Below are 23,797 nucleotides of genomic sequence, written 5' to 3' on the forward strand. Positions count from 1 at the left end.
CAGAATTTGGGGAAATTTTAGCTCTAAACTCAGGACCAAGATAATCCCTATTTCGGAGTAGACCTTTTCAGATATACCCTTTCCTTTTTTTGGATGACTATTTTACAGGAGCAAATCTAAAAGTTAGCTAAAGTGAATTTATTCACCACTTTTCATGCTGCCACGCATTTTGGACCTACCAGGCCAGTCACCACCATGGGGAAGGGTGAGTGTGACAGGATTCTGTCCTTTTACAAACCTCCAGCTTCTAACCTCACACCCCCATTATCTTCAAGGTTTGCGTAAATGGTTTTGTGCTGGTTACAGTACTTTCCCAGGTGTCTTCATTGAAGCCTATTGGGATTTCAGAAGACATTTTCTTTTTCTCTTCCAGATAAAGGAACATTAGTCCATGTCTCCTTTCAGAAACTAGAGTGGGCTTACGTGTGTTCTGCAGTGAGTTTACGACTATGCACTAAGGAATGTCCACTGCCTCCACGAGTTTCCATAAATCTGAGAAAGCACATTCCCTAGTCTCTGTTCCTATCCTTCCTCCTCCTCGCCCCATTCCTCAGAAAAGATCCCAGACTCTCCCTCTTGTTTGCCCTCACATCGTTTTTTTTTTTTTTTTGACAATTATTGGCTCATCCTTTAATGTATGAGGAGATTTTATAAATGGATAAGCAAAAGTTTAACATAAATAGAAAGTTTTCAGGAAAACAGATACAGGTAGTTTATAAACATGTAAAACGAAGCTAAATATCACTCATAATAAACAAAAATTTAAAATATAACAGTCTTTTGTCTATCAGATGGTAAAATTTTAACAAAATTGAATTGGGGAGAATTTATGGGAAAAAAATAGAATCTCTGGATGGCAACTTGGCAATATCTATTAAAATTCAAAATGTACTTATACTGTGGTTATCATTCTAGGAATTTATAGTAGATATATATTAGTACATTTGCAAAGAAGTATGTAAAAGACAAAGTACTGCCTGTAATATCCAATACTGAAAACAAACCTCACATCCCTAAAATGAGGACTGATTATAAATTACAGAGTTCATATGAGTGAACAAATTGCTCTCACATCTTTCAACCTTTTCCCACATCACCAGGATGAGCAACCTAGTTGCAGTGATTTTAGGGACCCGTCCCTCAGGAAACAGGGCCTTACTAGAGAATTTTACATTCTCTCCTTTCCCCAGACTTGCCAGATAGAAAGACTCACTCACTAGAAACTTGGTGGTCAGAGCCCTTCAGAGCACAGCTCGTGGAAGGAAGGGAAAGGCCTGCCTCACGCCTGCTCTCAGGGGTTCCGTTCCTGGGCCACGCCATCCGGAGCAGCCCTTACAGCTGAGAAGCAGCAGCTGGAAGGAAGATGCCTCCTTCCTCCGGGGCACAGGGCCACAGGGTGTGTGTGCGCCCCACCTCACACTGAGGAGGCAGAGTGAGCCTGAAAGACATGACATCTGTCATCCTTTTCCTGACCTGCCTGTCCTGAGAGGGGTGGAGGGAGGGAGGGAGGGAGGACAGAGTTCATCAGAAGAGGTGGGAGACAGCAAAGTGGGAACACCTGTCACATGGCTCCCACAGAGTCCAGGTAATGAGGAGTCCGGCTGGTTGGGTTGTGGAGACACGTGAAGGGCGGGGACATATGCAAGAACCATCCTGGGGGTCAACTGCGAGGACCTGGTGACTGACTGGATGCCGGGGAGTAAGGAAAGGAACTTGACAGTTTACAGAACACGTTCAAAGGAGGCAAGAGTGAGGATGACGCAGCGCGGAATGGCATCCGAGCAAGTCCAAACTGGGGCCACAAACCAGACGAGTGAGCCCCCAGCCTCCCACGAACAAAGGCTGGTTCAACAGGGCAGCCGACCCAAGGCGGAGGAGTCCAGGCCGCCTCTGGATCCTCCCCAGGAGAAGGGGGTCTCAGGGCTAAATCCAGCCTAACATTTCCATTTGTTTCTCTCAAGGACCAGATTCCTGGAAGAATCCCATGAACTGAACCAAAGCCTCGAATATCCCCTAGAAACAGTAGACCACACCCCCCCCTTGATAACAGCCTGCTAACTTGATAAACTCCATGCCCAGATGCCTTGCTGACCCACCTTCCAAAGGAAATGAGCCTCCGAATTGCCAAGTGGCAAAGTGAGGTTCAAGCTGACAGGGCAGTATCCCCGCGGTATTTTCTCCCCATCAGTCACACCAGACTTCCAAGGGAAGAGTGGTACATTTCACTCAAAAACGTGCCCCGGGGACTTCCCTGTTGGCGCAGTGGTTGAGAGTCCGCCTGCCGATGCATGGCACACGGGTTCGTGCCCCGGTCCGGGAGGATCCCACATGCCGCGGAGCGGCTGGTCCCGTGAGCCATGGCCCCTGAGCCTGCGCGTCCGGAGCCTGTGCTCCGCAACGGGAGAGGCCACAGCAGTGAGAGGCCCGCGTACCGCAAAAAAACAAATGTGCCCCGGTCCCACGATATGAAGCCCAATGATGCTGCCTTCAGACAAACAGGGCTAGCATCCCTCTAGAATAGCACTGGCCAGTAGAACTTGCTGTAATGATGGACATGGCTCTCAGGCACTTGAATCGTGGCCCGTATGACTGAGGACCTGAATGTTTAGTTTCATTTAATTTTCATTAATTTAGATGGCCACATGTGGCTAGCGGTTAACATGGAAGGTATAGATCTAGAACTTTAAAAAAAAGAAAGAAAGAAAGAAAAATCTGGGGGCCAGATTAAGCTGCGAGGAAAAAATCATGGAATTTTAATTCTCCACTGAGAGGAAGCGGACTCTCTTAACAGTGCAGCACCTGCTCAAGCTTTTTTCCAGCCCCGAGCTCTTCTCCGGTCATTACAACTACACATCAATGAGCCTCCAAAACATCGCAGCTTGGAAAGCCCTCGGAGACCCTAGCCCAAACGCCGGTCCACTGCAGGTAACTTCTCCACAGTGTCCCTGAACATTTCTAAGCAATCTTTACCGAGTACCCCCAGCAGCAGTGGAACTCAGCATCGGGAGAGGCAATCCACCTCCAAATCCAAGGACACTCTTCCAAAGGGAAATCAAGGACGCTCAAAATAATAAAAAAACAAATTTTGCACCATGCTTTACCTCTTATACGGCCCTTTAAAAGGCATTATCTCAGGTAAGCCTCACCATAACCTTAGGATATAAGCATTAGTAAACACATTTATTTTACAGAAGTTAAGTGAATTAGCCAAGGTGATATGGCTGGTATATGGTCACCATTTACCATAACCTGGCATGTCTTCCAAGCACTGAGAGATCAAAAGACAGCCGAGAGAAGGAAAAGTCGGGGTGGGGAAGGGGGAAGGCATGGAAGAGGGATTAGAGGAAAGGATACAGTCATGTACATCAACTAGGAACCTCAGAAATCAAATCTATTTCGATCTCAACCATTAAACATGAACAGAATCAGTTCCAAAGAGTAAGGTACCTCAGTCTAGGTCTAATTTATAGGGGCCAATGCTCTAAAATCGTGCTTCTCAAAGTGTGGTCCCCGAACCAGCAGTGACAATATCACCTGGAAACTTGTTAGAAATGCAAATTCTCAGGCCCAATCCAAGACCTGCTGAAACAGAAAGTCTGGGGCTGGGGCCCGGCAGTCTGGTTTTAAAGAAGCCTTCTTGACGATTCTGATGTCCACCCACGTTTAAGAACCACTGCTCTACAACTGTACATCTAAGGCGCAGTCCGTTTCCTCTGGGAAATAAACAGCTTGGTCATCAAAGGAAAGGAAAGGGAGCTGCCAGTAGTGAAGTTTGGGACACAGTGACATCAGCCCTGGCTTACTGTACCTCGGGTAATAAGGACCCCAAACTCTGAACTAGCTCAGGACAGCACACACCTCCTACCACCTCCTGTGGTCAGGGCGGAGAGAAAATTGTTCTTTACTCAGAAACTCTTGGTTTAGAGGTAGGGAAAAGGTATATTCTATAAGGAGCACTAGGTCGTGAATAGAGTATCCTAGCTTCTAACCTCAATCAATAAATAATATTTGTAAACAACAAGGTCCTACTGTATAGCACAGGCAACTATATTCAATATCCTGTAATAAACCATAGTGGAAAAGAATATGAAAAAGAATATATATATGTATAACTGAATCACTTTGCTGTACAGCAGAAACTAACATTACATTGTAAATTAACTATAAGGACATAAAATAAAATTTTAAATAAATAAACAGTATTTGGTATACAGCTCAGTTTTCCCAAGTGTGAAAAGGCAAGCTTCTATGAGTAAGAACTGGGATTCCAGTTTCTCAAAGAAAAAGATACATGAGAAAACACATAACATTATAAAACCATTTGTCTTTCTGCTATGTTACTACTACTACTAATAATAATAATAATGATAATAATAGGCATTTACTGAATGCTTTGAATGTGCCAGCACTGAGCTAAGTGCTGTATGTGCATCAATTCATTTCACCTGCATGCAACTCCACCAGGTAAGAACCATTACTGTCTCCACTGTCTCCATGAAGTTGCACGGGTCTGAGATCACACAGAAAGGAGGTGGCATGGCCAGGAAGCAAACTAGGGCCAGGAAGCAAACTAAGTCCATCTGACCCTAAACAATCCAAAATATTACTGCCTTCTTCATTTTGACACATATTCTAACTTTAAATCAATTCAAGCTTACTCATACTCAGTTTTAAGTACTGCATTTTCTTTTTTTTTTTTTTTTAACCTATTATGCCATGTGCTGTTCAAGAAAGTCCTCAACCACTCAGTTTGCCCTAAGTCCTTCAGCCTGTGCTCAAGAACCAGGGTAACCCACACTGAAGAATTCATGTCAGTAAAATATCTAAAAACTAGATCAAAGGCAAGAACCCATTTTCTTCCCACCGTGCTTAGGCAACATGCCCAGGGAAGCCCTCCCTGACCACCTAATCAAAGTGAGACCTCCCTGCTGCTTCTCTTCTCTGTGCCCCCAAATACATCACGCTCTTCTCTTCTATCATAATATTAACACCTGGGAATGTCCACATACCACCTCACCAATAGCGAGCTCTGGAGAGTGGGAACTATGCCTGATTCACCCGTGTGCTTCCGGAGCACTAAATGCATAATCAACACCTAAGAGATGGTTTAGAAGATGGATAGCAAGACATACACATTCTTAAGAGGGTAAAAGTGAACTACAATTTGAATATAAAATGTAAAACCATGAAATTTTTTTTAAAAAATAGAAAATCTTTGGAATATTAACCTAGGCAAAATGTTCTTAGATGTGACACCAAAAGCACAATCCAGAAGAGGAAAAACTCAATAAATTGGATGTTAGCAAAATTAAACATTTTTTTCCTGCAACTGAAAAGACAGACTACATACTGAAAAAAATATATACGCAAGCCACACATCTGACAAAGGACTCATATCTGGAATATATAAGGAATTCTCAAAGCTCAATGGCAAATAATAATAATAATCCAGTTAGAACACGGCAAGACAGGAGCAGACATTGCACCACAGAGGACATACAGGTGGCAAACAAGCACATGAAAAGATGTCCAACGTCATTAGCCATTAGGGAATGCAAATTAAAACCATGATGAGATTAAAAAATTTACTGGGACAGCTAAAATAATAAACAAAAGCTGGTGAGGATGCAGAGAAACTGCATCTCTCACACATTACTGGTGGCAATGTAAAATGGTAGACACTCTGGAAAAGTTTGACAATTTCTTAAAAAACTAAACATACGCCTACCATACAAAACCCAGCAATCCTAATCCTAGGCATTCGTTCCAAAGAAACAAAAACTCTGTCCTCACCAAAACCTGTACATGAACGTTCATAGCATCTTTAACTGTAAGAGCCAAAAACTGAAAACAACCAGGTGTCTTTCGGTGGGCAAATGCTTAAGCAAACTGTGGTCTATCCACACCAGGGAATACTACTCCGCAATAAAAAGGAACAAACTAGTGATAAAGCAATAGTCTGGGTGGATCTCAAGGGTATTATGCTGAGTGAAAAAGCTAATCTCATAAAGATCACATACTGCATAATTTTATGTATGTAATATTCTCAAAATTATACAGGAGAACAGAGTGGTTACTACAGTTTAGAGATGGAATAGGGGGAAGGGGAGGGTGACCATAAAGGGGTGGCACAAAGCAGGGCTTTGAGGTGATAGAATAACTCTGCATCTTGATTGTGGTGGTAGCTACAGGGAGCTACACATGTGAAAAAAAACTGCACGGGAGGATAACACACACAAACCCGAATGTTTGCACGTAAAACTGGTGAAATCTGAATATGGTCTGGATCGCACCAAGGTCCATTTCCTGGTTCTACTGTTGTACTCTGGTTATGTGAGATGTTACCAATGGGGGAAACTGGGTGAAGAGTACAAGGGACCTCTCTACTATTTTTGCAACTTCCCATAAAGTTATAATCATTTCAAAACTAAAAGTTAAACAAACAAACAAGTGAGCTACAGGCATTTTACTTAAAAACAAAACAAACAAGAAAAGAGGTGTACATAGCTGCAGTACTGGCCAGTGAAGTCCCAAATACAGATTGAAACACACACAGTAGGATCATGTGACTTTATTATTCTTTTTAAGTTAAGCCCAATTCTCCAGAGGCTTAACAGGGATACATTTCCTAACACGTTAGGGCTACTCCCCCCGCCCCCCCAATAAAGGGAGAAAAAATGCCTGATGTGTGAGACACTTTGGGAGTCCAGGAGTCTGGTCCTAAGAGCCTGGAATGAATATACCCTACGATTTCACAAGGATGGAGGCCAAGGGCCTCACAAGTTAGAGAAGAACTCAGAGTGGTGGCAACACGCAAGCCCAGGCGTGCCTCCGTTCCAGAAAATGTAGTGTACGGATCCACCCACAATGGCCAAGATTTAAATGTTGCCTTCCCTCACAAAACAAACCAACAAAATAAAACAATTTTTTTAAATCGCTAAGCAAACAAATAAAAACCTCAACAACCTCAGACTATTTCCAACGAACCTTATAATTATGTCCTCTTACTTGACCTCCAAGTTACCCCTTGCTTTTCAAGTATTCTATTGCCTAGTGAATTCTGGGACATAAGAACCTACCAAAACTAATGAAAGAATAGGAGGAGAAAAATTATTCAAAACACTAGAGAATTTCCTGATCTAAGCTTTCATATGCATTTAAAATGCAGATAGCTACTTGCAAGGAGTGAGGATGTTACTCTGGGAGAATTTTGCTTATCAGGACTACTAATGGGTCTTACAAAGTCACTTCCTTTTTAATGTATTGGCCTGGAAAATCAGATTTTTACGATTTTCACTAGCAATTCCTTGTTTTCTAAGTTGTTCATTATTTTTTTCTTTAAAAAGCTTTACGTTATACAGTGCTTTATCATTTTCAAAGCATTTTCACAAATTGCTATGAAGCACTGGTACCTAGGGGCTGTACTTTTCAACAGAACTCTCACCAGCCAGACTGCCATCTAATTTCAATTAGGTCGGTCATCTTTCCCCCAGGCCCTGGGTCTACAATTCTCCACAGGGGTAGACTTAAAAAAAAAAAAAAAAGCAGAGCTCTATCCACAGAAGCCTCCAGACGAACTGGCCAAGGGCAGAAGACACTCTCAAGTCTAATCAGCAGAGTGCCTTCCCAGAAAATCACTCACATTTCTGCACTCCTGTGCTTTTCTTAACAGCACTTTAAAATCTCATTTAAACCGAAAGTCCTCCATTAGCTCGCATGAACAGATGTATTTTTAAGTGCTTTGATCTCCACATGCCCTTCAGTACATTAGTATTCTTCACCCCCCACCATCACACAGAACCAAAAGACCAAGACTTGGGTGCATTTTAAAAAGAAGGGAGGGCTTCCCTGGTGGCGCAGTGGTTGACAGTCCGCCTGCCGATGCAGGGGACACGGGTTCGTGCACCGGTCTGGGAAGATCCCACATGCCGCGGAGCGGCTGGACCCGTGAGCCATGGCCGCTGCTGGACCCGTGAGCCATGGCCGCTGAGCCTGCGCGTCCGGAGCCTGTGCTCCGCAACGGGAGAGGCCACAACAGTGAGTGGCCCGCGTACCGCAAAAAAAAAAAAAAAAAAAAAAGAAGGGAGAGGGGACTTCCCTGGTGGTCCAGTGGTTGACTCTGTGCTCCCAATGCAGGGATCCTGCAACAAAGACCCGGTGCAGCTAGATAAGTAAACATTTTTATAAAAACTAAAAATACTAATAAAAAGAAGGGAGTGGGAGTGGAGTGAAGAGCACCTTCTCTCCTCCTATCCACTTGCAGAGTTCACAAGGGTTTCCTCATTTATCTTGAAAAATGTATCTCACAAAAGCAAAGTATACCCATCCAGAAACTAAACATCCCCCATGCCCCACCAGGGAGAGTAGAGGCAGGCAGCTCTAAAGCCTTCTACTCTATGCCCTACTCCTTTTAATTCTGGTCAAATCAGTGGTTTCCAACCCTTTGCTCCTCTGTAGAACAGTTCAAAGTGTATTAAGGATTGTGCCCACATTGCTTCCATAAAAAGCATTATAGTAGATGTACTATGATGATCAGAGCAGCGTCCTGGGAGATAAATGTCACACTGGTCTAGATGCTTCAAGAACTTGCAAGCTGGAGAGACACCAATGCTTAACTTGGGTCGGACGTCCACGGAGAGCTGCCGGGTCCAGGAGTGGTGGACACCCCGGAGTGGTGGACAGCCCGGAGTGGTGGGCAGCCCAGAGTGGTGGGCGGCCAGGGGAAATCTTAGTTTGGCAGCGACACACTGGCCAGTTTTGGAAGCAGAGAGAGAGAAATGACTATTCAACATTTCAAGCCCAGACTTTTCACTTCCTGAAAAGGAAGGAAATTTTTTGGAATAGTAGCTGTTAATAATCCCTCTATTCTGGTTGTATTTGCTTATAGCAAGTAACGTTATTGTTTGGGGTAGTCCAAAGCATCTTCCGGCATCATAAATGGCTCTAGTGACCCACTATCTCCAACACCACCAAGGACTTTAAAAAGCAGTACAAAAACTCGATTCTCCTAACATGCCTCGGAAGAAGAAAACGGGCAACCGTGTCCGCACTGTATCAGGACAGGGCAAAGGAACTGAGGGGGACCGAGGGCGGAAAATGTTCGGTCCCAACCTCAAAGGCTCCGAGGCCCATCGTCAGGGCCACGTCTACTGAAGCCTCAGTTCAGGTGATCCACACACTAGCCGGGCATTTTCCAAAGCATGTGCCACTCGGGGACAGGAAACCGACGCCAAAGCCAAAGAAGCAAAGACCCTTCGAACAAAAATGGAAAGGGAAAGTCTTTACAGCCACCAATCAAGATACTAGAGAGTAGGGCGTGGCGAGGCGCGGGAGCTGCGGGCAGGCAGCCGGATTCTCAGCCTGGGCTCCTAAGAGGGAAACTTGGAAAGGTCGCCGCGGCGGAGGCCCTAGAGGTGGGTGCGAGCCAGCGCTCGTCGGTTTCGCCGCCCGGTCCTCCAGCCCGGCTGCCCACGGGGCACGTCCGGCCCCTGCCACAGCGCGGGCCCCGCTCTGCCCAGCTGTCATCGACCGAAGTGCCACGAAAGTCCCATTCCAAGAAGAGCCATCTCCACTTGGAAAGTTTAATGTTTTTCCCCCTGAAACCAGATTCTTTTGAAGCAACACGAACAGCAAGGGAGAGCTGGATCTAACTCCCCAGTTTCTGTCAAAGAAACTTGTCCCGGGAGAACAAAGAAGAAGCAATCAGAGAACGCGATCCGAGGACGGGGGTCCGCGGCGCGATCGCTTCTCCGCCCCCACCCGCCAGAGACTAGACTTTGGGGCTACAGGAGGGGTCCGGCGCGTCGGGCGGGCCACCGTGCGCGCCTTTGTCTCGCGCGCAGGGAAGCGGCCACCGGCCACCCCTTCCGCCGCCTCCCTCGGCCGCCGGAGAGCCGCGCGCCGGCGCGTCGCGGAGAGGGCGGCCATATGGCAGCGCCCCTCCGGAAAGGCCAGCCCCAAGGCGAGGGCGCGCCTGCAGCCCCGGCCACGGGCCACGACGGCCAAACGACTCCCGGTCTTCGAGGGGGCGCGGGGAGGCGCGGCGCTGCGACCCGGCCGGCCGGCTCCGGGGCCTGCAGAGTGGCGCGGGAACAGAGTTCTGATTTTTCTTTTTCTTTTTTTAAAGCAATATGGATAAGGGAGATCAAGATTCCGGTGGCAAGCACTCCCGGCCCCCGGCACCGAAAAGGCTGCCCAAGTCGTTCCGGAGCCGGGCCGATCTCCGCCCCGAACTCCCGGAGAGGAGCCGCCGGCCCGGAGCGGCAGGGGGCGGGGAGCATCGATGGGCCGGGTCCTCTGCGCGGGAGAGTCGGAGGCGCCCGCCCTGCGCCCGGAGCGGGGACTGGTTACCTTTCACTGCAGACTCACAAGTTCCCCGCCGCAACTTTGCCCTCCACATGAGGCGATCATGGCTAGTTCAGTGCCGCGGATGGGGAAGGCGGCCGCCAGGCAGCGCGCCGGGCATGGCGTGTGGCAGCCTGGGGAAGCGGCGCCCGACAAGCAGCCCCATTCACAAGGAAGAGGAGACACGCCGAGGCTTCCCCTCCAGCCCCAAACCGGACCACCGCCGCTGGGTCCTAGAGCGTCCCGTGCGCTGCCGCCGCCGCCCGCGCTCCCCGCGCCCCGCGCCCCGCGCGGGGAGGGTAGTCCGGGATCGTCACTGTAACCCTACACTTCACCCCCGCCCAGCGCCCGGCCGCTGGGCCCTAGAGCCCGTCTCCAGGCTTCCGCCGCCCCTCCCGGGGCCCGGGAGATCGCCAGCTGAAATTGCCCCGAGCTCTAGCTGACGTGTCTCCCCGACAGTTAGGAGGGCGACGGCCTCCCTTGTTTTGGTCCCTGCCGAGGTTTAATTCATGTCAGACTCCACTTCTCCTTCCTTTGACTTTCTCTTCCTTCCCACCAGGCCAACTCCGGCCGAAATCGGTTTCCCGATCTGCCCTCAAAGTCCAGATCAGTTCTGTGTAGGATTGTTTTCTTCTTAAGCGGAATTTCCAGATGAAAAGTGGCCAGACTTTTCTCTTTGCATTCCCCTAGCCCCAGTGCTTCTATCATGCACTGGGATTGGGCGACAAGCTGCTGCTCTGGGCTCCGTTGACTAGCAGAAGGGTCAAAACAGATTCTACAACCTCAGATATTACAACCAGTGGTCACAAACCTCTAGGCTGTTACCTGCCCGAGCGGAGGCGATTAAAGTAATTCTGGGAGAATGTTGCTGATTCTGTCCCACCTCTTAAACCAGGCTACACTGAGTAACACTCCTCACCCACCCCAGTATACTCAATTGCAGACCTCGGGAGCCTTGATCTGGGGACCCCAAACCTACCCACACCATGTAACATCTCTCCCTAGCTTCCAGGAGCTGTCTCTGCTGCTTACAGGAGCACAGGCCAGGTAATAGTATTGCAGTTGCTGAGGAAGATGTTAATAGGAGAGCCAGGGCATACCACACCTCTTACCTTGTGCGCCTCTCCTCTCTGCCTTCTGTCTAGACCAGAATTCTTTCAGGAATTCCCGCCTGGACTGTGGCAATTAGCTAACTAGTCAGCCAGCAGTTTTACCCCTCCACTCAATCCTGGTGGGTTGTGTGTCCCTCTGATTCCAGTCTTTCCTTGTGATACATCCCTGATGGTTCAGTAACCTCTGCTCTCAAGATAAAACCCAAATGCAATAATTTAACAATTATTTACCAAAAACCTACCACATTTAAAGTCCGATACCCTAGTACTCGATAACACGTAAAAGAAACGAAACAGCAGCTCACCAGCCCTTCAAGGATTTATTTATTTAAGATAACAAAATACGCAACCACAGAGCAGGAAAGCACTGGAGATGCTTGGAAAAAGTGGAGAGCAGCGGTCCCCTAACCTTTTGGCACCAGGGACCGGTTTCCTGGAAGACAATTTTTCCAAGGACTGGGCTGGGCGATAGTTCAGGCGGTAATGCGAGCAATGGGGAGCGATGGGAAGCGGCAGATGAAACTTCACTTGCTCGCCGCCACTCACCTCCTGCTGTGCGGCCCCGTTCCTAACAGGCCAGCGGGCCCCTGGTGGAGAGGACTGAGTGCATGCAGGAGAAAGGAGAGCCTTGAAGAGTGGTGGAGCTCAGAGCCACTGGCATTGTATGAATTTAGCATAGGCTGGGGGAGAGGTGATGGATAGAAAAAGGAGGGAAAGTAGGAAGGAAACTAACATTTATTAATGGCCCCCTATTAGATACCATACTATATCCTGAGAGGCAGCAGAATTTAACAGTTACAAGCATCCGCTGGAACAAAACAGAAATGAGTGGTTGAGTCACAGCTCAACCACTCTACCTGTGGGCACTTAGGCAAGTCATCTACCTTCTCTAAACCTCAGTTTCTTCATTTGCAAGATGAGGGAAATTGCACCAACCCTCACAGGGTGGTTGTACGGACTGAATAAAGCAACGAATATAAAATACTTAGCATGATGCATATAAGTGCTCAGCACATTTGCTATTATTTCAAGCAACCCTCCATTAGCCCTGGACATAGGGAGCCCATCTGGGAAATAGCTACAGGAAGCAATGACAACTGAGGTTGGGAGACAGAAAGGAAGAAAGAGATACCAGGTAGATACCAAATCTTTGAGGATGCCCAATACGGGGAAGACACAAAATCTCTGAAGCAAGATTTTACTCTTTTCGTTGACTAGACAGCTATCCTGGGAGAAAGAACAAAGTAATCAAGTTAACTCAGATTTTGTGCCTGGGTCATAGGAAGAATGGATCATTCTTGGAACATTTATAAACCAGTTGGTCCAACGGATGAACCAATGATGGAAGAAGCAGAGTTGAGAGGGGGAACTGGTTTGAGAGAGATGTTGACAGGCTTCCTGTCCTCTGGGCAAGAGAAAAAAGGGACAAGAGCCTGGGTGAGAAGTCAAGGACAGAAATGCAGAGAAAAACAGAGATGCAGCTTTGAAGATCAGTTTACTTGGAGAATGCCCACGACAGAAAATTCAGGAAAGAAGGAGGCAGAAGAGGCAGACGCTGGGGAAGTAGAAGAGCTAGGAAGGTTTCCAGGCATGGAAGCTAGAGGAAGCTTTAAGAAGATGGTCCCCCTATCAAATGCCACAGACTCCTAGACTTCTGAGGAAGTGACAGGCACAGCTTGTGGGCTCAAGAATCTGCTGATTCAATCGGGTGGACCCAGCCTAGACTTTTCAAATTGATACCAAATGAGAGTTTACTAGGCCAATTTTCCCCCTCCGCTCACCTTAATTTCCTCAACCGCTAATAATCACTATATCAAATGCAGAAAATGAATAATCTTCTACATCAAATATATCTGACGCGTGTTCAGGAACTGAGGCCTGAGAAAAAGACTTCCGATTTCACCAGCAAGAGGCCATCGGTAACATTTTATAGTATATTTGGCTGCAGATCCTGACTAAGGCTGGGGCCAAAAGGAAGCAAGGTATGTTTACAATAAAAACTGAATGCAGCTTTACTCGCAGTAAGGGAGTGAATCAGTCGGCATCTGTGATTTTGGACCTACGTACTCACTCTACAGGTCAGCATCCTTTCTATAGAGCGACCCAAGTTGTCTTTTACTCACCCCTAGGACAGTTAAGAAGGTGACAGAGCAATTTTGGACACCTCAGGGAACAGTCTTTAAGTCCAGACAGGGCAGGTACTGGGATGTTCCAGACAAGCACAGAGGCTGGAAGAATAGTGAGGGAACAGAGGACTCCAGGAAGAGAAGGATGAGCGTGGTCTTAGAGTTAAGTCCTGAGCTCTAGTCCGGGTCCACCTGTTTCTAGCTATGGAGAGTAACAAAACGTACGCTTCAGCTACCTCCTCTGTAAAATGGGAATCATTACATTGAGCTCATTGGCTTATAGTGAGGATTAGAAAATATATGTCAAGTGCTGGGCACATAATAGGAATTCAGTAAAAGAAACCCCTCCCTTCTCCAGTGATTTGAAATACCAAGGCATTTACTTCTCTATTACAATGGGAACCCTCTCCCCCCCACACACTCTTCTTCTCTGCACCCACCAAACACAGCCTTAAAAGTCTTTATCATCTGCTACTTGGACTAGGATGGGCCCTAAGAATGGGCCTGAGCTTGCCAGGGGGGAAACAGCAAATGGCAAAAAAGGAGTGGACAGGCATGTCCACAAAAGGGACAGCTGCTGCCCGGCATCACCTAGGACAGGTCACACTACAATTAGTGGTTCTCAATGAACACCTGTTGCACGAACAAACCAATGGCTCAATGCAGCCAGGCTGCCTTAATCAAACGCTTGTTTTGTTTCTAGAACATCGAAACCCAAGTTCTGTAGTGCTTCCCAAAGTGTGATTTATAAGCCAAAGCATGTAAAATTTTAAATTCCTGATGTCTCACCTCCAAATTCTAGAGATTCAGGGTCTCTAAGGATGGAGTCGTCATAGAATCCACTGTAAGCAATGCCAAGCCCACCAAAATTTTTTTTTTTTTTTTTTTTTGGCGGTACGCGGGCCTCTCACTGCTGTGGCCTCTCCCGTTGCGGATCACAGGCTCCGGACGCGCAGGCTCAGCGGCCATGGCTCACGGGCCCAGCCGCTCCGCGGCATGTGGGATCTTCCCGGACCGGGGCACGAACCCGCGTCCCCTGCATCGGCAGGCGGACTCTCAACCACTGCGCCACCAGGGAAGCCCCACACCAAAATTTGAGGGTCAAGGACTAAGACCTCCCACTGGTTCACTGGGGTCAAGGTGCTCTTCCATTTCTCTTTCAGCAGCATTTACTGTATCCGAGCTCAATATGATAAAGGTAAAGGACAATGGGTGACATATTAGAACGTTAAAAGCAAAGCATTATGGGAGCATGCAGGAGTGACTGGCTTTGTACAGGGAGGGAAAGGGGCAGGTTCCAAGAAATCCAAGTGCTGAGGGAAGGACGTCCTTACTAGCAAAGGCAGGGGAACGGAGAGGGCACATTGCTGTGCTTCTCAACACTTTTTCTTTGAACTTCTTCTTTTCCAAAACATAAAACGGTCACACCAACCCCAGGTTTGCTAAATCTATATTATTGCCAGGTAAGAGGATTTCTTCCAAGCTTTTCTTTCAGTTCTCTGTTTTACAAAGACAATAGTTGTAGTTTTTTTTTCCTGCTTATTTCCAAATATAAAATCCCGTTCTCAAATAAGCTCCTCCTCTGGAGATTCTGACACATGCCCTGCCCCCATCTTGTAAACTGTTAACAGGAGCAAAATGCAGGGGGTCCTGGAAGTGCCCGAAGCAGAGGATGCCAGGAGAGCACTGCTGTGAGGAAGGTGGGGTCAGGGGTGAGCCTTTTCCAGGCCAGACTGACTGAGAACGGACAGTGAAAAACAAAGAGGAAGACGTGCAAGGCAAGTGGAAGACGCACAGGTGAGACCGCTCTGCAGTTCCGGAAATACCGGGTGCCTTAGAGATGGGTAAACTGCTCCCAGGAGGAGTTAAATGTCATATAACAGAATGGGTCATTTGAAAACCCTGCTCCATTTGAGGCTTACCCCAGGACTCTGTTGATTATGGAAAAATTGCCCAATAAATATGTATTAAGTACCTACTAAGGGCCAGGCTCCGTGCTACCATCCTCCACAGGCGTTTGGCTCATGTAGTGAGTTATGGACCTGAGGCCTGTTTGTCTGGATGTTTTCAGCTTCACACCCACGGTGACACACTGGCCTCTTCTTGCCTCATAGCTTTCTCCTCTGAGCGTATTACATAATATGCATTAAACGCATAATCTGATCTATATAAAACACAGGAAGCAGAAGGTGGATACCATCATGTCCAGGCAAAATGCACCTACACCAAAAAGCTAAAAAGGAAGAGTAGAGACATTGTCCCCAAATAAACCTGGGGTCAGATCCTGACTGAGACACTCAGTAGCTATGAATATAAAGCACCTGGCATGTCACAGGTATTTAATAAATGATGATCATTCTGTTATTTGCTACTCTTAACTACGGAAACCTCGGGAATACTGAAAGCTCGTACTTTTTGGCTAATTGGCTATTTCAGGGTTTCTCAGCTTTGGCACTCTTGCCATTTGGTGCTGAGATTTCTTTGTGGTAAGGACTGTCCTCCACATTGTTGGATGTTTAGCCGCATCCCTGGCCTCTACCCACTCGATGCCAGTGGCAACCACCCTACCTCCCACTCCAAGTTGTGCCAACTAATAATGTCTTCAAATATTGTCAAATGTCTCCTATAGGCAAAACTCCCCCCCCCGCACCGGTTGAGAACTACTGAATTAGATGAGTAGTTAATGGTGCCCAGTTTACAGGCTCCCAAGCTTCTAACCATACTGATCATTCCATTGAGCTGTTGGGTGAATCCAATCGCGTACTAATAGGAGGCGGCCTCAGTTTTGTTCGTTCTACAGTATATATCACACTATGGTAATTTCTTCCCATTTCTCTCTTCATGAACAAAAAACCAATTAGGTTTTATTCTGTTTCCAATGATGGTACAGATATGTGGTTTTTTTTTTTTTTTCCTAAAAACTGGAATCATACTGAGTTTCTAAAACAAGAGCGACATACAATCGCTATCAAAAACAAGGACTGTCACAATAACTGGAGATAACTTTGATCAGAATGTTCAGACTTAATTAAGATCGCTTGTAGTCGCCTTTCTGAAAAGGATGCAGGTATGTTTTATTCTGAAAACATGTCCTCTCTGTTCATCGCTAGAAAGAACAGTGAGAAGAATGGCCCCTCCATAGCCTACACAGCAGTTCTAGCTCTTCTCTTTCTAGAATATGCACTAAAGACCAGCATCCTTCCAGCACATCTTATACTTTAAATGCCAAAGACAGAGAAGTGGGGAAGCTCTCACCATTCCCAAGGGCTCCGGCCACTCTGGATGGTTCAATTCAGGAGAAAAATTTGTTTTACAGCATAATCTCAGACTGGGGTGGAGGGTAGGTTAAGAGTTAAAATTCACATCTTACATGGTAGGTGATCCACCCAGAAATCAGGAATTATTTACTGTGTGTCAGCAACAGAGCCAGTATCATGCTAAGCAGAACAGAGTCTTCAGAAAAGTCCAAGGTCGGGAGGGGAATAATTAGAAATAACTAGAAAAAATAAAGTCCTAAACAGAAGGACTAACTGAAAGGATTAACCGAAAGCACAACAGAGTTTGAAAGAAGGCAGAGCCATGTGAAAGCTGCAGTGGTTCATTCATTCATTCAAAAAATATCAACTACATTGAATAAGCCACACCCTCCACTAGGTGTGCAAATACCCTGCTATGGGCTCTGCTTATTAAAATGTGTATAAATAAACCTATCATTTCAAACTGGTCTATGTGCGATGAAGAAAAGGAACAGGGTGCAATAACAAAGACTCACGAGGGAGAGGGTGGCTACTTAGGGGGAGTGGAAACGGAAGGCTTCTCCAAGGAGACGAAGAACAGGGGCAAGAGCCATCCAGCGGAGCAAACAGCCTGTGCGGAGATCTTGAAGCAGGAAGGAGCTTAAAGGAGGCATAGGGAGGAGGGCCTGCATGGATCCAGTCTGGAGCACCCCGGGATGAGTTCCTTAGGAATGTTACGAGCCTCCTTCACCCAGCATCTGGGAATGGTCCCTTTCCAGTCATCCTTTAGGATGTAATACCTTATGAGTGTCAAACAATATGAGTTTCAAATTAAGTGGAAGAGAGAAAAGGAAGGTCAGAAAATGACCAATTTGGGATGAAGAATAATAAAAGGATTAAATGGAAACAACCTGAAAGTGAACTCCACATTGGTCACCACGTGAAAGATGCAATCTCTCTACAGCCTTCATCTGAGTTTTTTTTTTTTTTTTTTTCGGTATGTGGGCCTCTCACTGTTGTGGCCTCTCCCGTTGTGGAGCACAGGTTCCAGACGCGCAGGCTCAAAAGCCATGGCTCACGGGCCCAGACGCTCCGCAGCATGTGGGATCTTCCCGGACCGGGGCACGAACCCGTGTCCCCTGCATCGGCAGGTGGACTCTCAACCACTGCGCCACCAGGGAAGCCCCATCTGAGTCTTGTTGAAAACAGGGAAGACCTAGGATGCTCAGTGCCAGTAAGGCAGTGGTTCTTAAACGTGAGCTGCATCAAAGTCACCAGAAGAGCTTGCTACAACAGACTGCTGGGTCCCACCCTTGAGTTTCTGATTCAGCAGCTCAGGGTGGGGCCCCAGAATCGCACTTTTAATCTAACAAGTTCCCAGATGATGCTGATGCTGCTGGTCCACGGACCACACTTCGAGAACCCCTGGTTTAGGATATTTGGGGACCTACATTTCTGTGCACTCAGAATCCCAACCTAAATGAGGGAACAAGCAAGAAGCATTGTAGCAGGAGAATGATCAAAACCCAGTTTTCTGTCTCGAGTGAGCAAGTACGGAACAGTGTGTCTCCTCTGTACCAGGTGATTTCATATGTTACCTCATTTCATCGCTACATAACACGCTGCATGGTAGGCTTCATTATCCTTGTTTTACGCATGAGGAAAAGGGGCTGGGCCCCAGGTTATAGGAATCTCCCGAGATCACATGGCTCAAAAGTGACAGGGCCAGGATTCAAACCTGTTCTTCCAAGCAGAGTTCTCGATCTTGACGCTACACTACGTTGCCTTGCATACACACAGCTCCCTCTCCAGGCTCCCCTGGGCGGGAGAGATGCTCCCCGGGCTCCAGACCCACTGCACCGCTGCAGAGCGCTCTGAGGCCGGCCCTGTGCAGCCAGTGATGGGTGCAGACACTTTTCACAGACTCCTGGGGGCTGCTAGGGACCTGAACTTGTTACTAAGTTCTTCCCTTTCTTTAGGGAAGGCAATAAACTCTACTAAGCCTCCACAAACGCACTGCCCTAAGCGTGTTACATACATCATCTCTTTCAAAACAACCAGGGGTGGTTTTCAGTCTGTGGGGGGCAGTTAAGTATTCTAAAACAAAAGCTGAGGAGTGAGACAGGCCTGGGCTCAACTTCCCTTCTGTCATTTATTAGTTATATGACTTGACTAAAGCTCAGTTTTTCTTCTTTTGAGAAGTAGTGGTTACAACAGTATTTGCCTCAAAGGGTTGTGAGAAATTCATGAGTCACTTGCAGGTAAAGCTCTCAGCTCTTAACATGCAGCACATACTCCATAATTATCAGCTACGATTACTAACCTGTTATCCATTTTCTTTCAAAATATGGCCATTTTAGAGAAGCTTTAATTATTGCTGTGCTAGACGGTCCTAGACACACAGCTTCTTCCGTTGACGTTTCTCGAGTTTGGGAATATTCAATTGGTAGATCCAGGAAATATGAACGGTAGGCATCTTGATCTAAGCCCCTCCCACACCCTAGCTAGGAAAAATATCTCAAGAGATCCTTACAAACAAAACAGGAAAAAATGGGCTAGCTTAGGTTTTTTAGGTGAATTTAAAATAATTAAATAACTAACCCGATGGGTATTGAGTAATGGAATGATATTAACTTGGGTGGGGGGTTGAGGTCAAGGGATCTGATGATCCCACTATGGTCAATATTGGTCAAGTTATATGTGAGGTCAGGCTCGGTTCTCGGTGCCAGGTTGAAACAAAACTTTCCTCTTCGAAAGCACTCAGCAGAGGTTGAGCAGCATGGGAATCGATGGAGAAACCAGAGCATATTAAAAAAGAGACCTACAGCCACTGTGGAAAACAGTATGGACGTTTCTTAAAAAACTAAAAATAGAGTTACCATATGATCTGGCAATCCCACTCCTGGGCATATACCCAGAAAAGACGAAAGCTCTAATTTGAAAAGATACATGCAACTCCATGTTCATACCAGTACTGTTTACAATAGCCAAGACACGGAAGCAACCTAAGGGCCCATCGACAGATAAATGGATAAAGAAGATGTGGTATATATATACAGTGGAATGCTAGTCAGCCATAAAAAAAGAATGAAATAATGCCACTTGCAGCAACATGGATGGACCTAGAGATGATCATACTAAGTGAAGTAAGTCAGACAAATATTATATGATATCACTTATATGTGGAATCTAAAAAAATAGTACACATGAACTTATTTACAAAAAGAAATAGACTCACAGACATAGAAAATAAACTTATGGTTACCAAAGGGGTAAGGGGGAGGGATAAAGTGGGAGTATGGGATTAACAGGTGCACACTACTACGTATAAAATAGATAAACAACAGGATTTACTGAATAGCACAGGGAACTATATTCAATATCTTGTAATAAACTATAACGGCAAAGAAGAGAAAAAAGAATATATATACACATATATGTAAAACTGAATCACTTTGCTCTACACCTGAAACTAACACAATATTGTAAATCAACTATACTTCAATTAAAAAATAATAATAAAACAAGAGACCTAGTAGGGAGAAAAGATTAAGATACAATTTGATAGCCATCTTAAAATATTTTGAGAGCTTACAGAAAGAAAAGAGGTACAGACTGACTCTGTGTTTACTATAAACACTCTAGAGCATTGTTTTTCAAATGGTAGTAGGCAACCTATTAGTGGAAATCAACTGAACAGGTTAATCAGCATTTTAAGTAAATAAAATAGAACAAGGTGGAAAATATCAGATGCAGCCAGTCTAATAAGGAGTAATTGCTAGTCCATGAAACTTCTGTCTTAGTTATACTTATATTCAAATTTGTATGAGTCTACAAAGTGTATCTTTATGTAGGGTCACAGTGAAAAAAAAAAATGTTTGAAAGCTCTAAAAGGTAAAACATGGACAACTGGGTGCAAGAAACAGGAAATCAGGTTTCAGCTCCCTCAAAGAAAGTGTTCTAATAATGATCACTGCATAACAATAAACTAGGTTTTCTCATGAGGCAGGACCCCCTCCCCCATATATACATCACCCCCTCTGGTGATGGTCTAGCCCAGGCTGAGGAACCATGCATTAAGGAAAGAGGGCACTGGGTGTTCCCTCCAATGAGGATACGAAGATGCTCTAAACGAGTAGATCAGACCTGAGCTTCTGTTACAAGAGAGAATGGGGAAAACCAAAACCTCAGTATCCAGACTCCATAAGTCATGGAGCCCATCCAGGAGCAGGCAAATGCTCCCGTGTTTATATATTATGCAAAATAAGCATGCATCGAATCCCTGAAGCTGTTCAGGATTTCTGCTGTAGAAAGGGCTAATTTCCAACAACCATTTTCTAATTGATAAAATAGCGCACCCGTCAGCCATCAGTTCTCAATAAGGTAAGCACCTAAGTGGAGTCCAGTGGAGACTAAATACCCAGTGACAGGACCTGAGCCATGTTTTACCACACCTTCTAACAGAGCAAGCTAAAATCTGACATGAAAAGCAGAGCACCCCCAGAGGCTGCTCCCACACCACACCCAGAGCTGCCAGACACGACCAGCTGGATCTGAATATCAGATAAGCAACGAAAGTTTTTAGTATATTATGTCCCCAATATTGCAAGGGACATATATATACTACTAAAAAACTCATTTGCTGTTTATCTGAAATTTAACTGGGTATCCTCTATTTTTGGATACCCAGTTTAGATTTTGCGAATTCTGACAATTACCTGCCTTCGTGAGTGATATCGCTATACTTGCTTTAGAGGATTCCTCAGTCTCTCATTTGGCAAACAGTGTGCAATGTCAAGCTGACAGTAGTAGAAAGCAATAATGATGATAATAATGGAAAAAGGAGTGAAATTCAAATGGACACAGTGTAACAGCTTTGTCCCACTGAACCCTACCATGCCAAATTTAAAGGCCTTTTAAGAGTGGGACAAACAGACCCTGTAAGTCATCAGGATGTGCACGGCATTTTGAGGAAAGAGTTCATGAGGGGAGCTTCCCTGGTGGCGCAGTGGTTGAGAGTCTACCTGCCGATGCAGGGGACACGGGTTCGTGCCCCAGTCCGGGAAGATCCCACATGCCACGGAGCGGCTAGGCCCGTGAGCCATGGCCGCTGAGGCTGTGTCCGGAGCCTGTGCTCCGCAATGGGAGGGGCCACGGCAGTAAGAGGCCCACGTAACACAAAAAAAAAAAAAAAAAAAAAAAAAAAGAGTTAATGAGGTTACAGTCCCACTTTGTGGAGTTTCCATGCTCAACCTGGGCATGTACAAGGGAGAAGATTCCGCTTCATTCACCTTCACTCCAGTATTCAGAACTCAGTTTCGGGGACCCCAGAGGAGGAGCTGACTTTGGCTGCCACCAGCTGTCCTAACACAGACATAACCTGTTCATGCCCTGTACCCTTCCTCTTGCAGCACATGCTGTGAAAGGTGGATGACCTCCAGTAAGCCTGCCTGGCTTCCCCTTGACCTCCATGACTGAGTCAGGTTCCTCTTCTCAGGGGTCCCACGGTCCCTTAAATACTTCCTATATAGCACTCACCACAATAAAAAATAACTGTAACCACTCATGGAGTGCCAACTATGTGCTAATCACTTTGTGTGTGTGTGTGTGTGTGTGTGTGTGTGTGTATGTGCGTATCATCTCATTTAATCCCTCCCAACTACCCTATGAAGTAGGTATGTGCATTCCCATATCACAGATGGGTAAAGCCTAGAAAGCTTAGATAACCTACACAAGGTCACACAGTCAATAAGGGCCCACTGGTCTGGAGGAGCCAGAGTACCACATTGTAAACTTTTCTATTAATTGGTCTTTCTCTCCCAGGGAAGGATTATTTCTCATTCACCCTCGTGTCCCCAAGCCCAGCCTACAGTGTGTGGCAAGTGGTAGGCAGCATTGTAAATGGGTCAGCCCATTATTTTACAGTCAGATGGGCCTGGATGCAAATCATGGTTCTGCCAAGAATCAGCCACTGAGAATCAGGAGTTTGGGTTCTAGTAACTTGCTCTGGAATTGAGGACAGAGGTTAGGAATCCCAGCAAGAGAGAACAAAGCTAGGCTCAAGCCCCAGCTCCACCACTTCCCAGGTGTGACTTGGCAAGTTATTGAACTTGTCTAAGCTCCAACTCTCCAACCGTCAAATGAGGGAAACAATAGTACCTGCTTCGCAGCATTGCTTTGACATTCCTGACGTAAAGTTCTTAGCAAGACACCTACACATGAAAAGCCCTCCACAAATATGAGCTCTTTTTATTTTAATACATTCTAAAATGCCATTTGAACTGGAGTAAGTAATTTTGGGTTAACTATTGGCATAAGTAGTGCAAGTTTCAGACACAGTTTTTATTCAGGAAATCAGAACTTGGGCAAAATAGTGTAAATAATTTGGGGGAATCTATTTAAAAGAACTATTCAATGCAGCTCAATATTAAAAAAAAAAAACCCAATCCAAAAATGGGCAGAAGACCTAAACAGACATCTCTCCAAAGAAGACATACAGATGGCCAAGAGGCACATGAAAAGCTGCTCAACATCACTAAGTATTAAAGAAATGCAAATCAAAACTACAGTGAGTATCACCTCACACCAGTTAGAATGAGCATCATCAGAAAATCTACAAACAACAAATGCTGGAGAGGGTGTGGAGAAAAGGGAACCCTCTTGCACTGTTGGTGGGAATGTAAAGTGATACAACCACTATGGAGAACAGTACGGAGGTTCCTTAAAAAACTAAAATTAGAACTACCATATGACCCAGCAATCCCACTACTGGGCATATACCCAGAGAAAACCATATTTCAAAAAGACACATGCCCCCCAGTGTTCATTGCAGCACTATTTAATATAGCCAGGTCATGGAAGCAACCTAAACGCCCATCGACAGACGAACAGATAAAGAAGATGTGGTACATATATACAATGGAATATTAGCCATAAAAAGCAACGAAATTGGGTCATTTGTAGAGACGTGGATGGACCT

At 45.9% G+C, this 23,797-nt stretch overlaps 1 protein-coding gene across 13 annotated transcripts in view; it reads right to left on the bottom strand.

Annotated features, from left to right (window-relative positions):
* The window catches only part of AMOTL1 (angiomotin like 1), a 173,354-nt gene that overhangs the window by 95,428 nt on the left and 54,129 nt on the right, over window positions 1–23,797 (bottom strand). Inside the window, exon 1 of one of the 13 annotated variants that reach the window (XM_082661019.1) lies at window positions 10,351–10,626. The exons of the other annotated variants lie outside the window; for them this stretch is intronic. Coding sequence (XP_082517145.1) covers window positions 10,351–10,399 — 49 coding nt within the window. The 5' untranslated portion in view covers window positions 10,400–10,626. Of the gene's footprint in view, window positions 1–10,350; window positions 10,627–23,797 lie in introns of those variants that run through there. 13 annotated transcript variants of the gene reach the window in all.

This window comes from Grampus griseus (genome assembly GCF_964374135.1).
Source record: "Grampus griseus genome assembly, chromosome: 8".
Taxonomy (NCBI): Eukaryota; Metazoa; Chordata; class Mammalia; order Artiodactyla; family Delphinidae; genus Grampus; species Grampus griseus.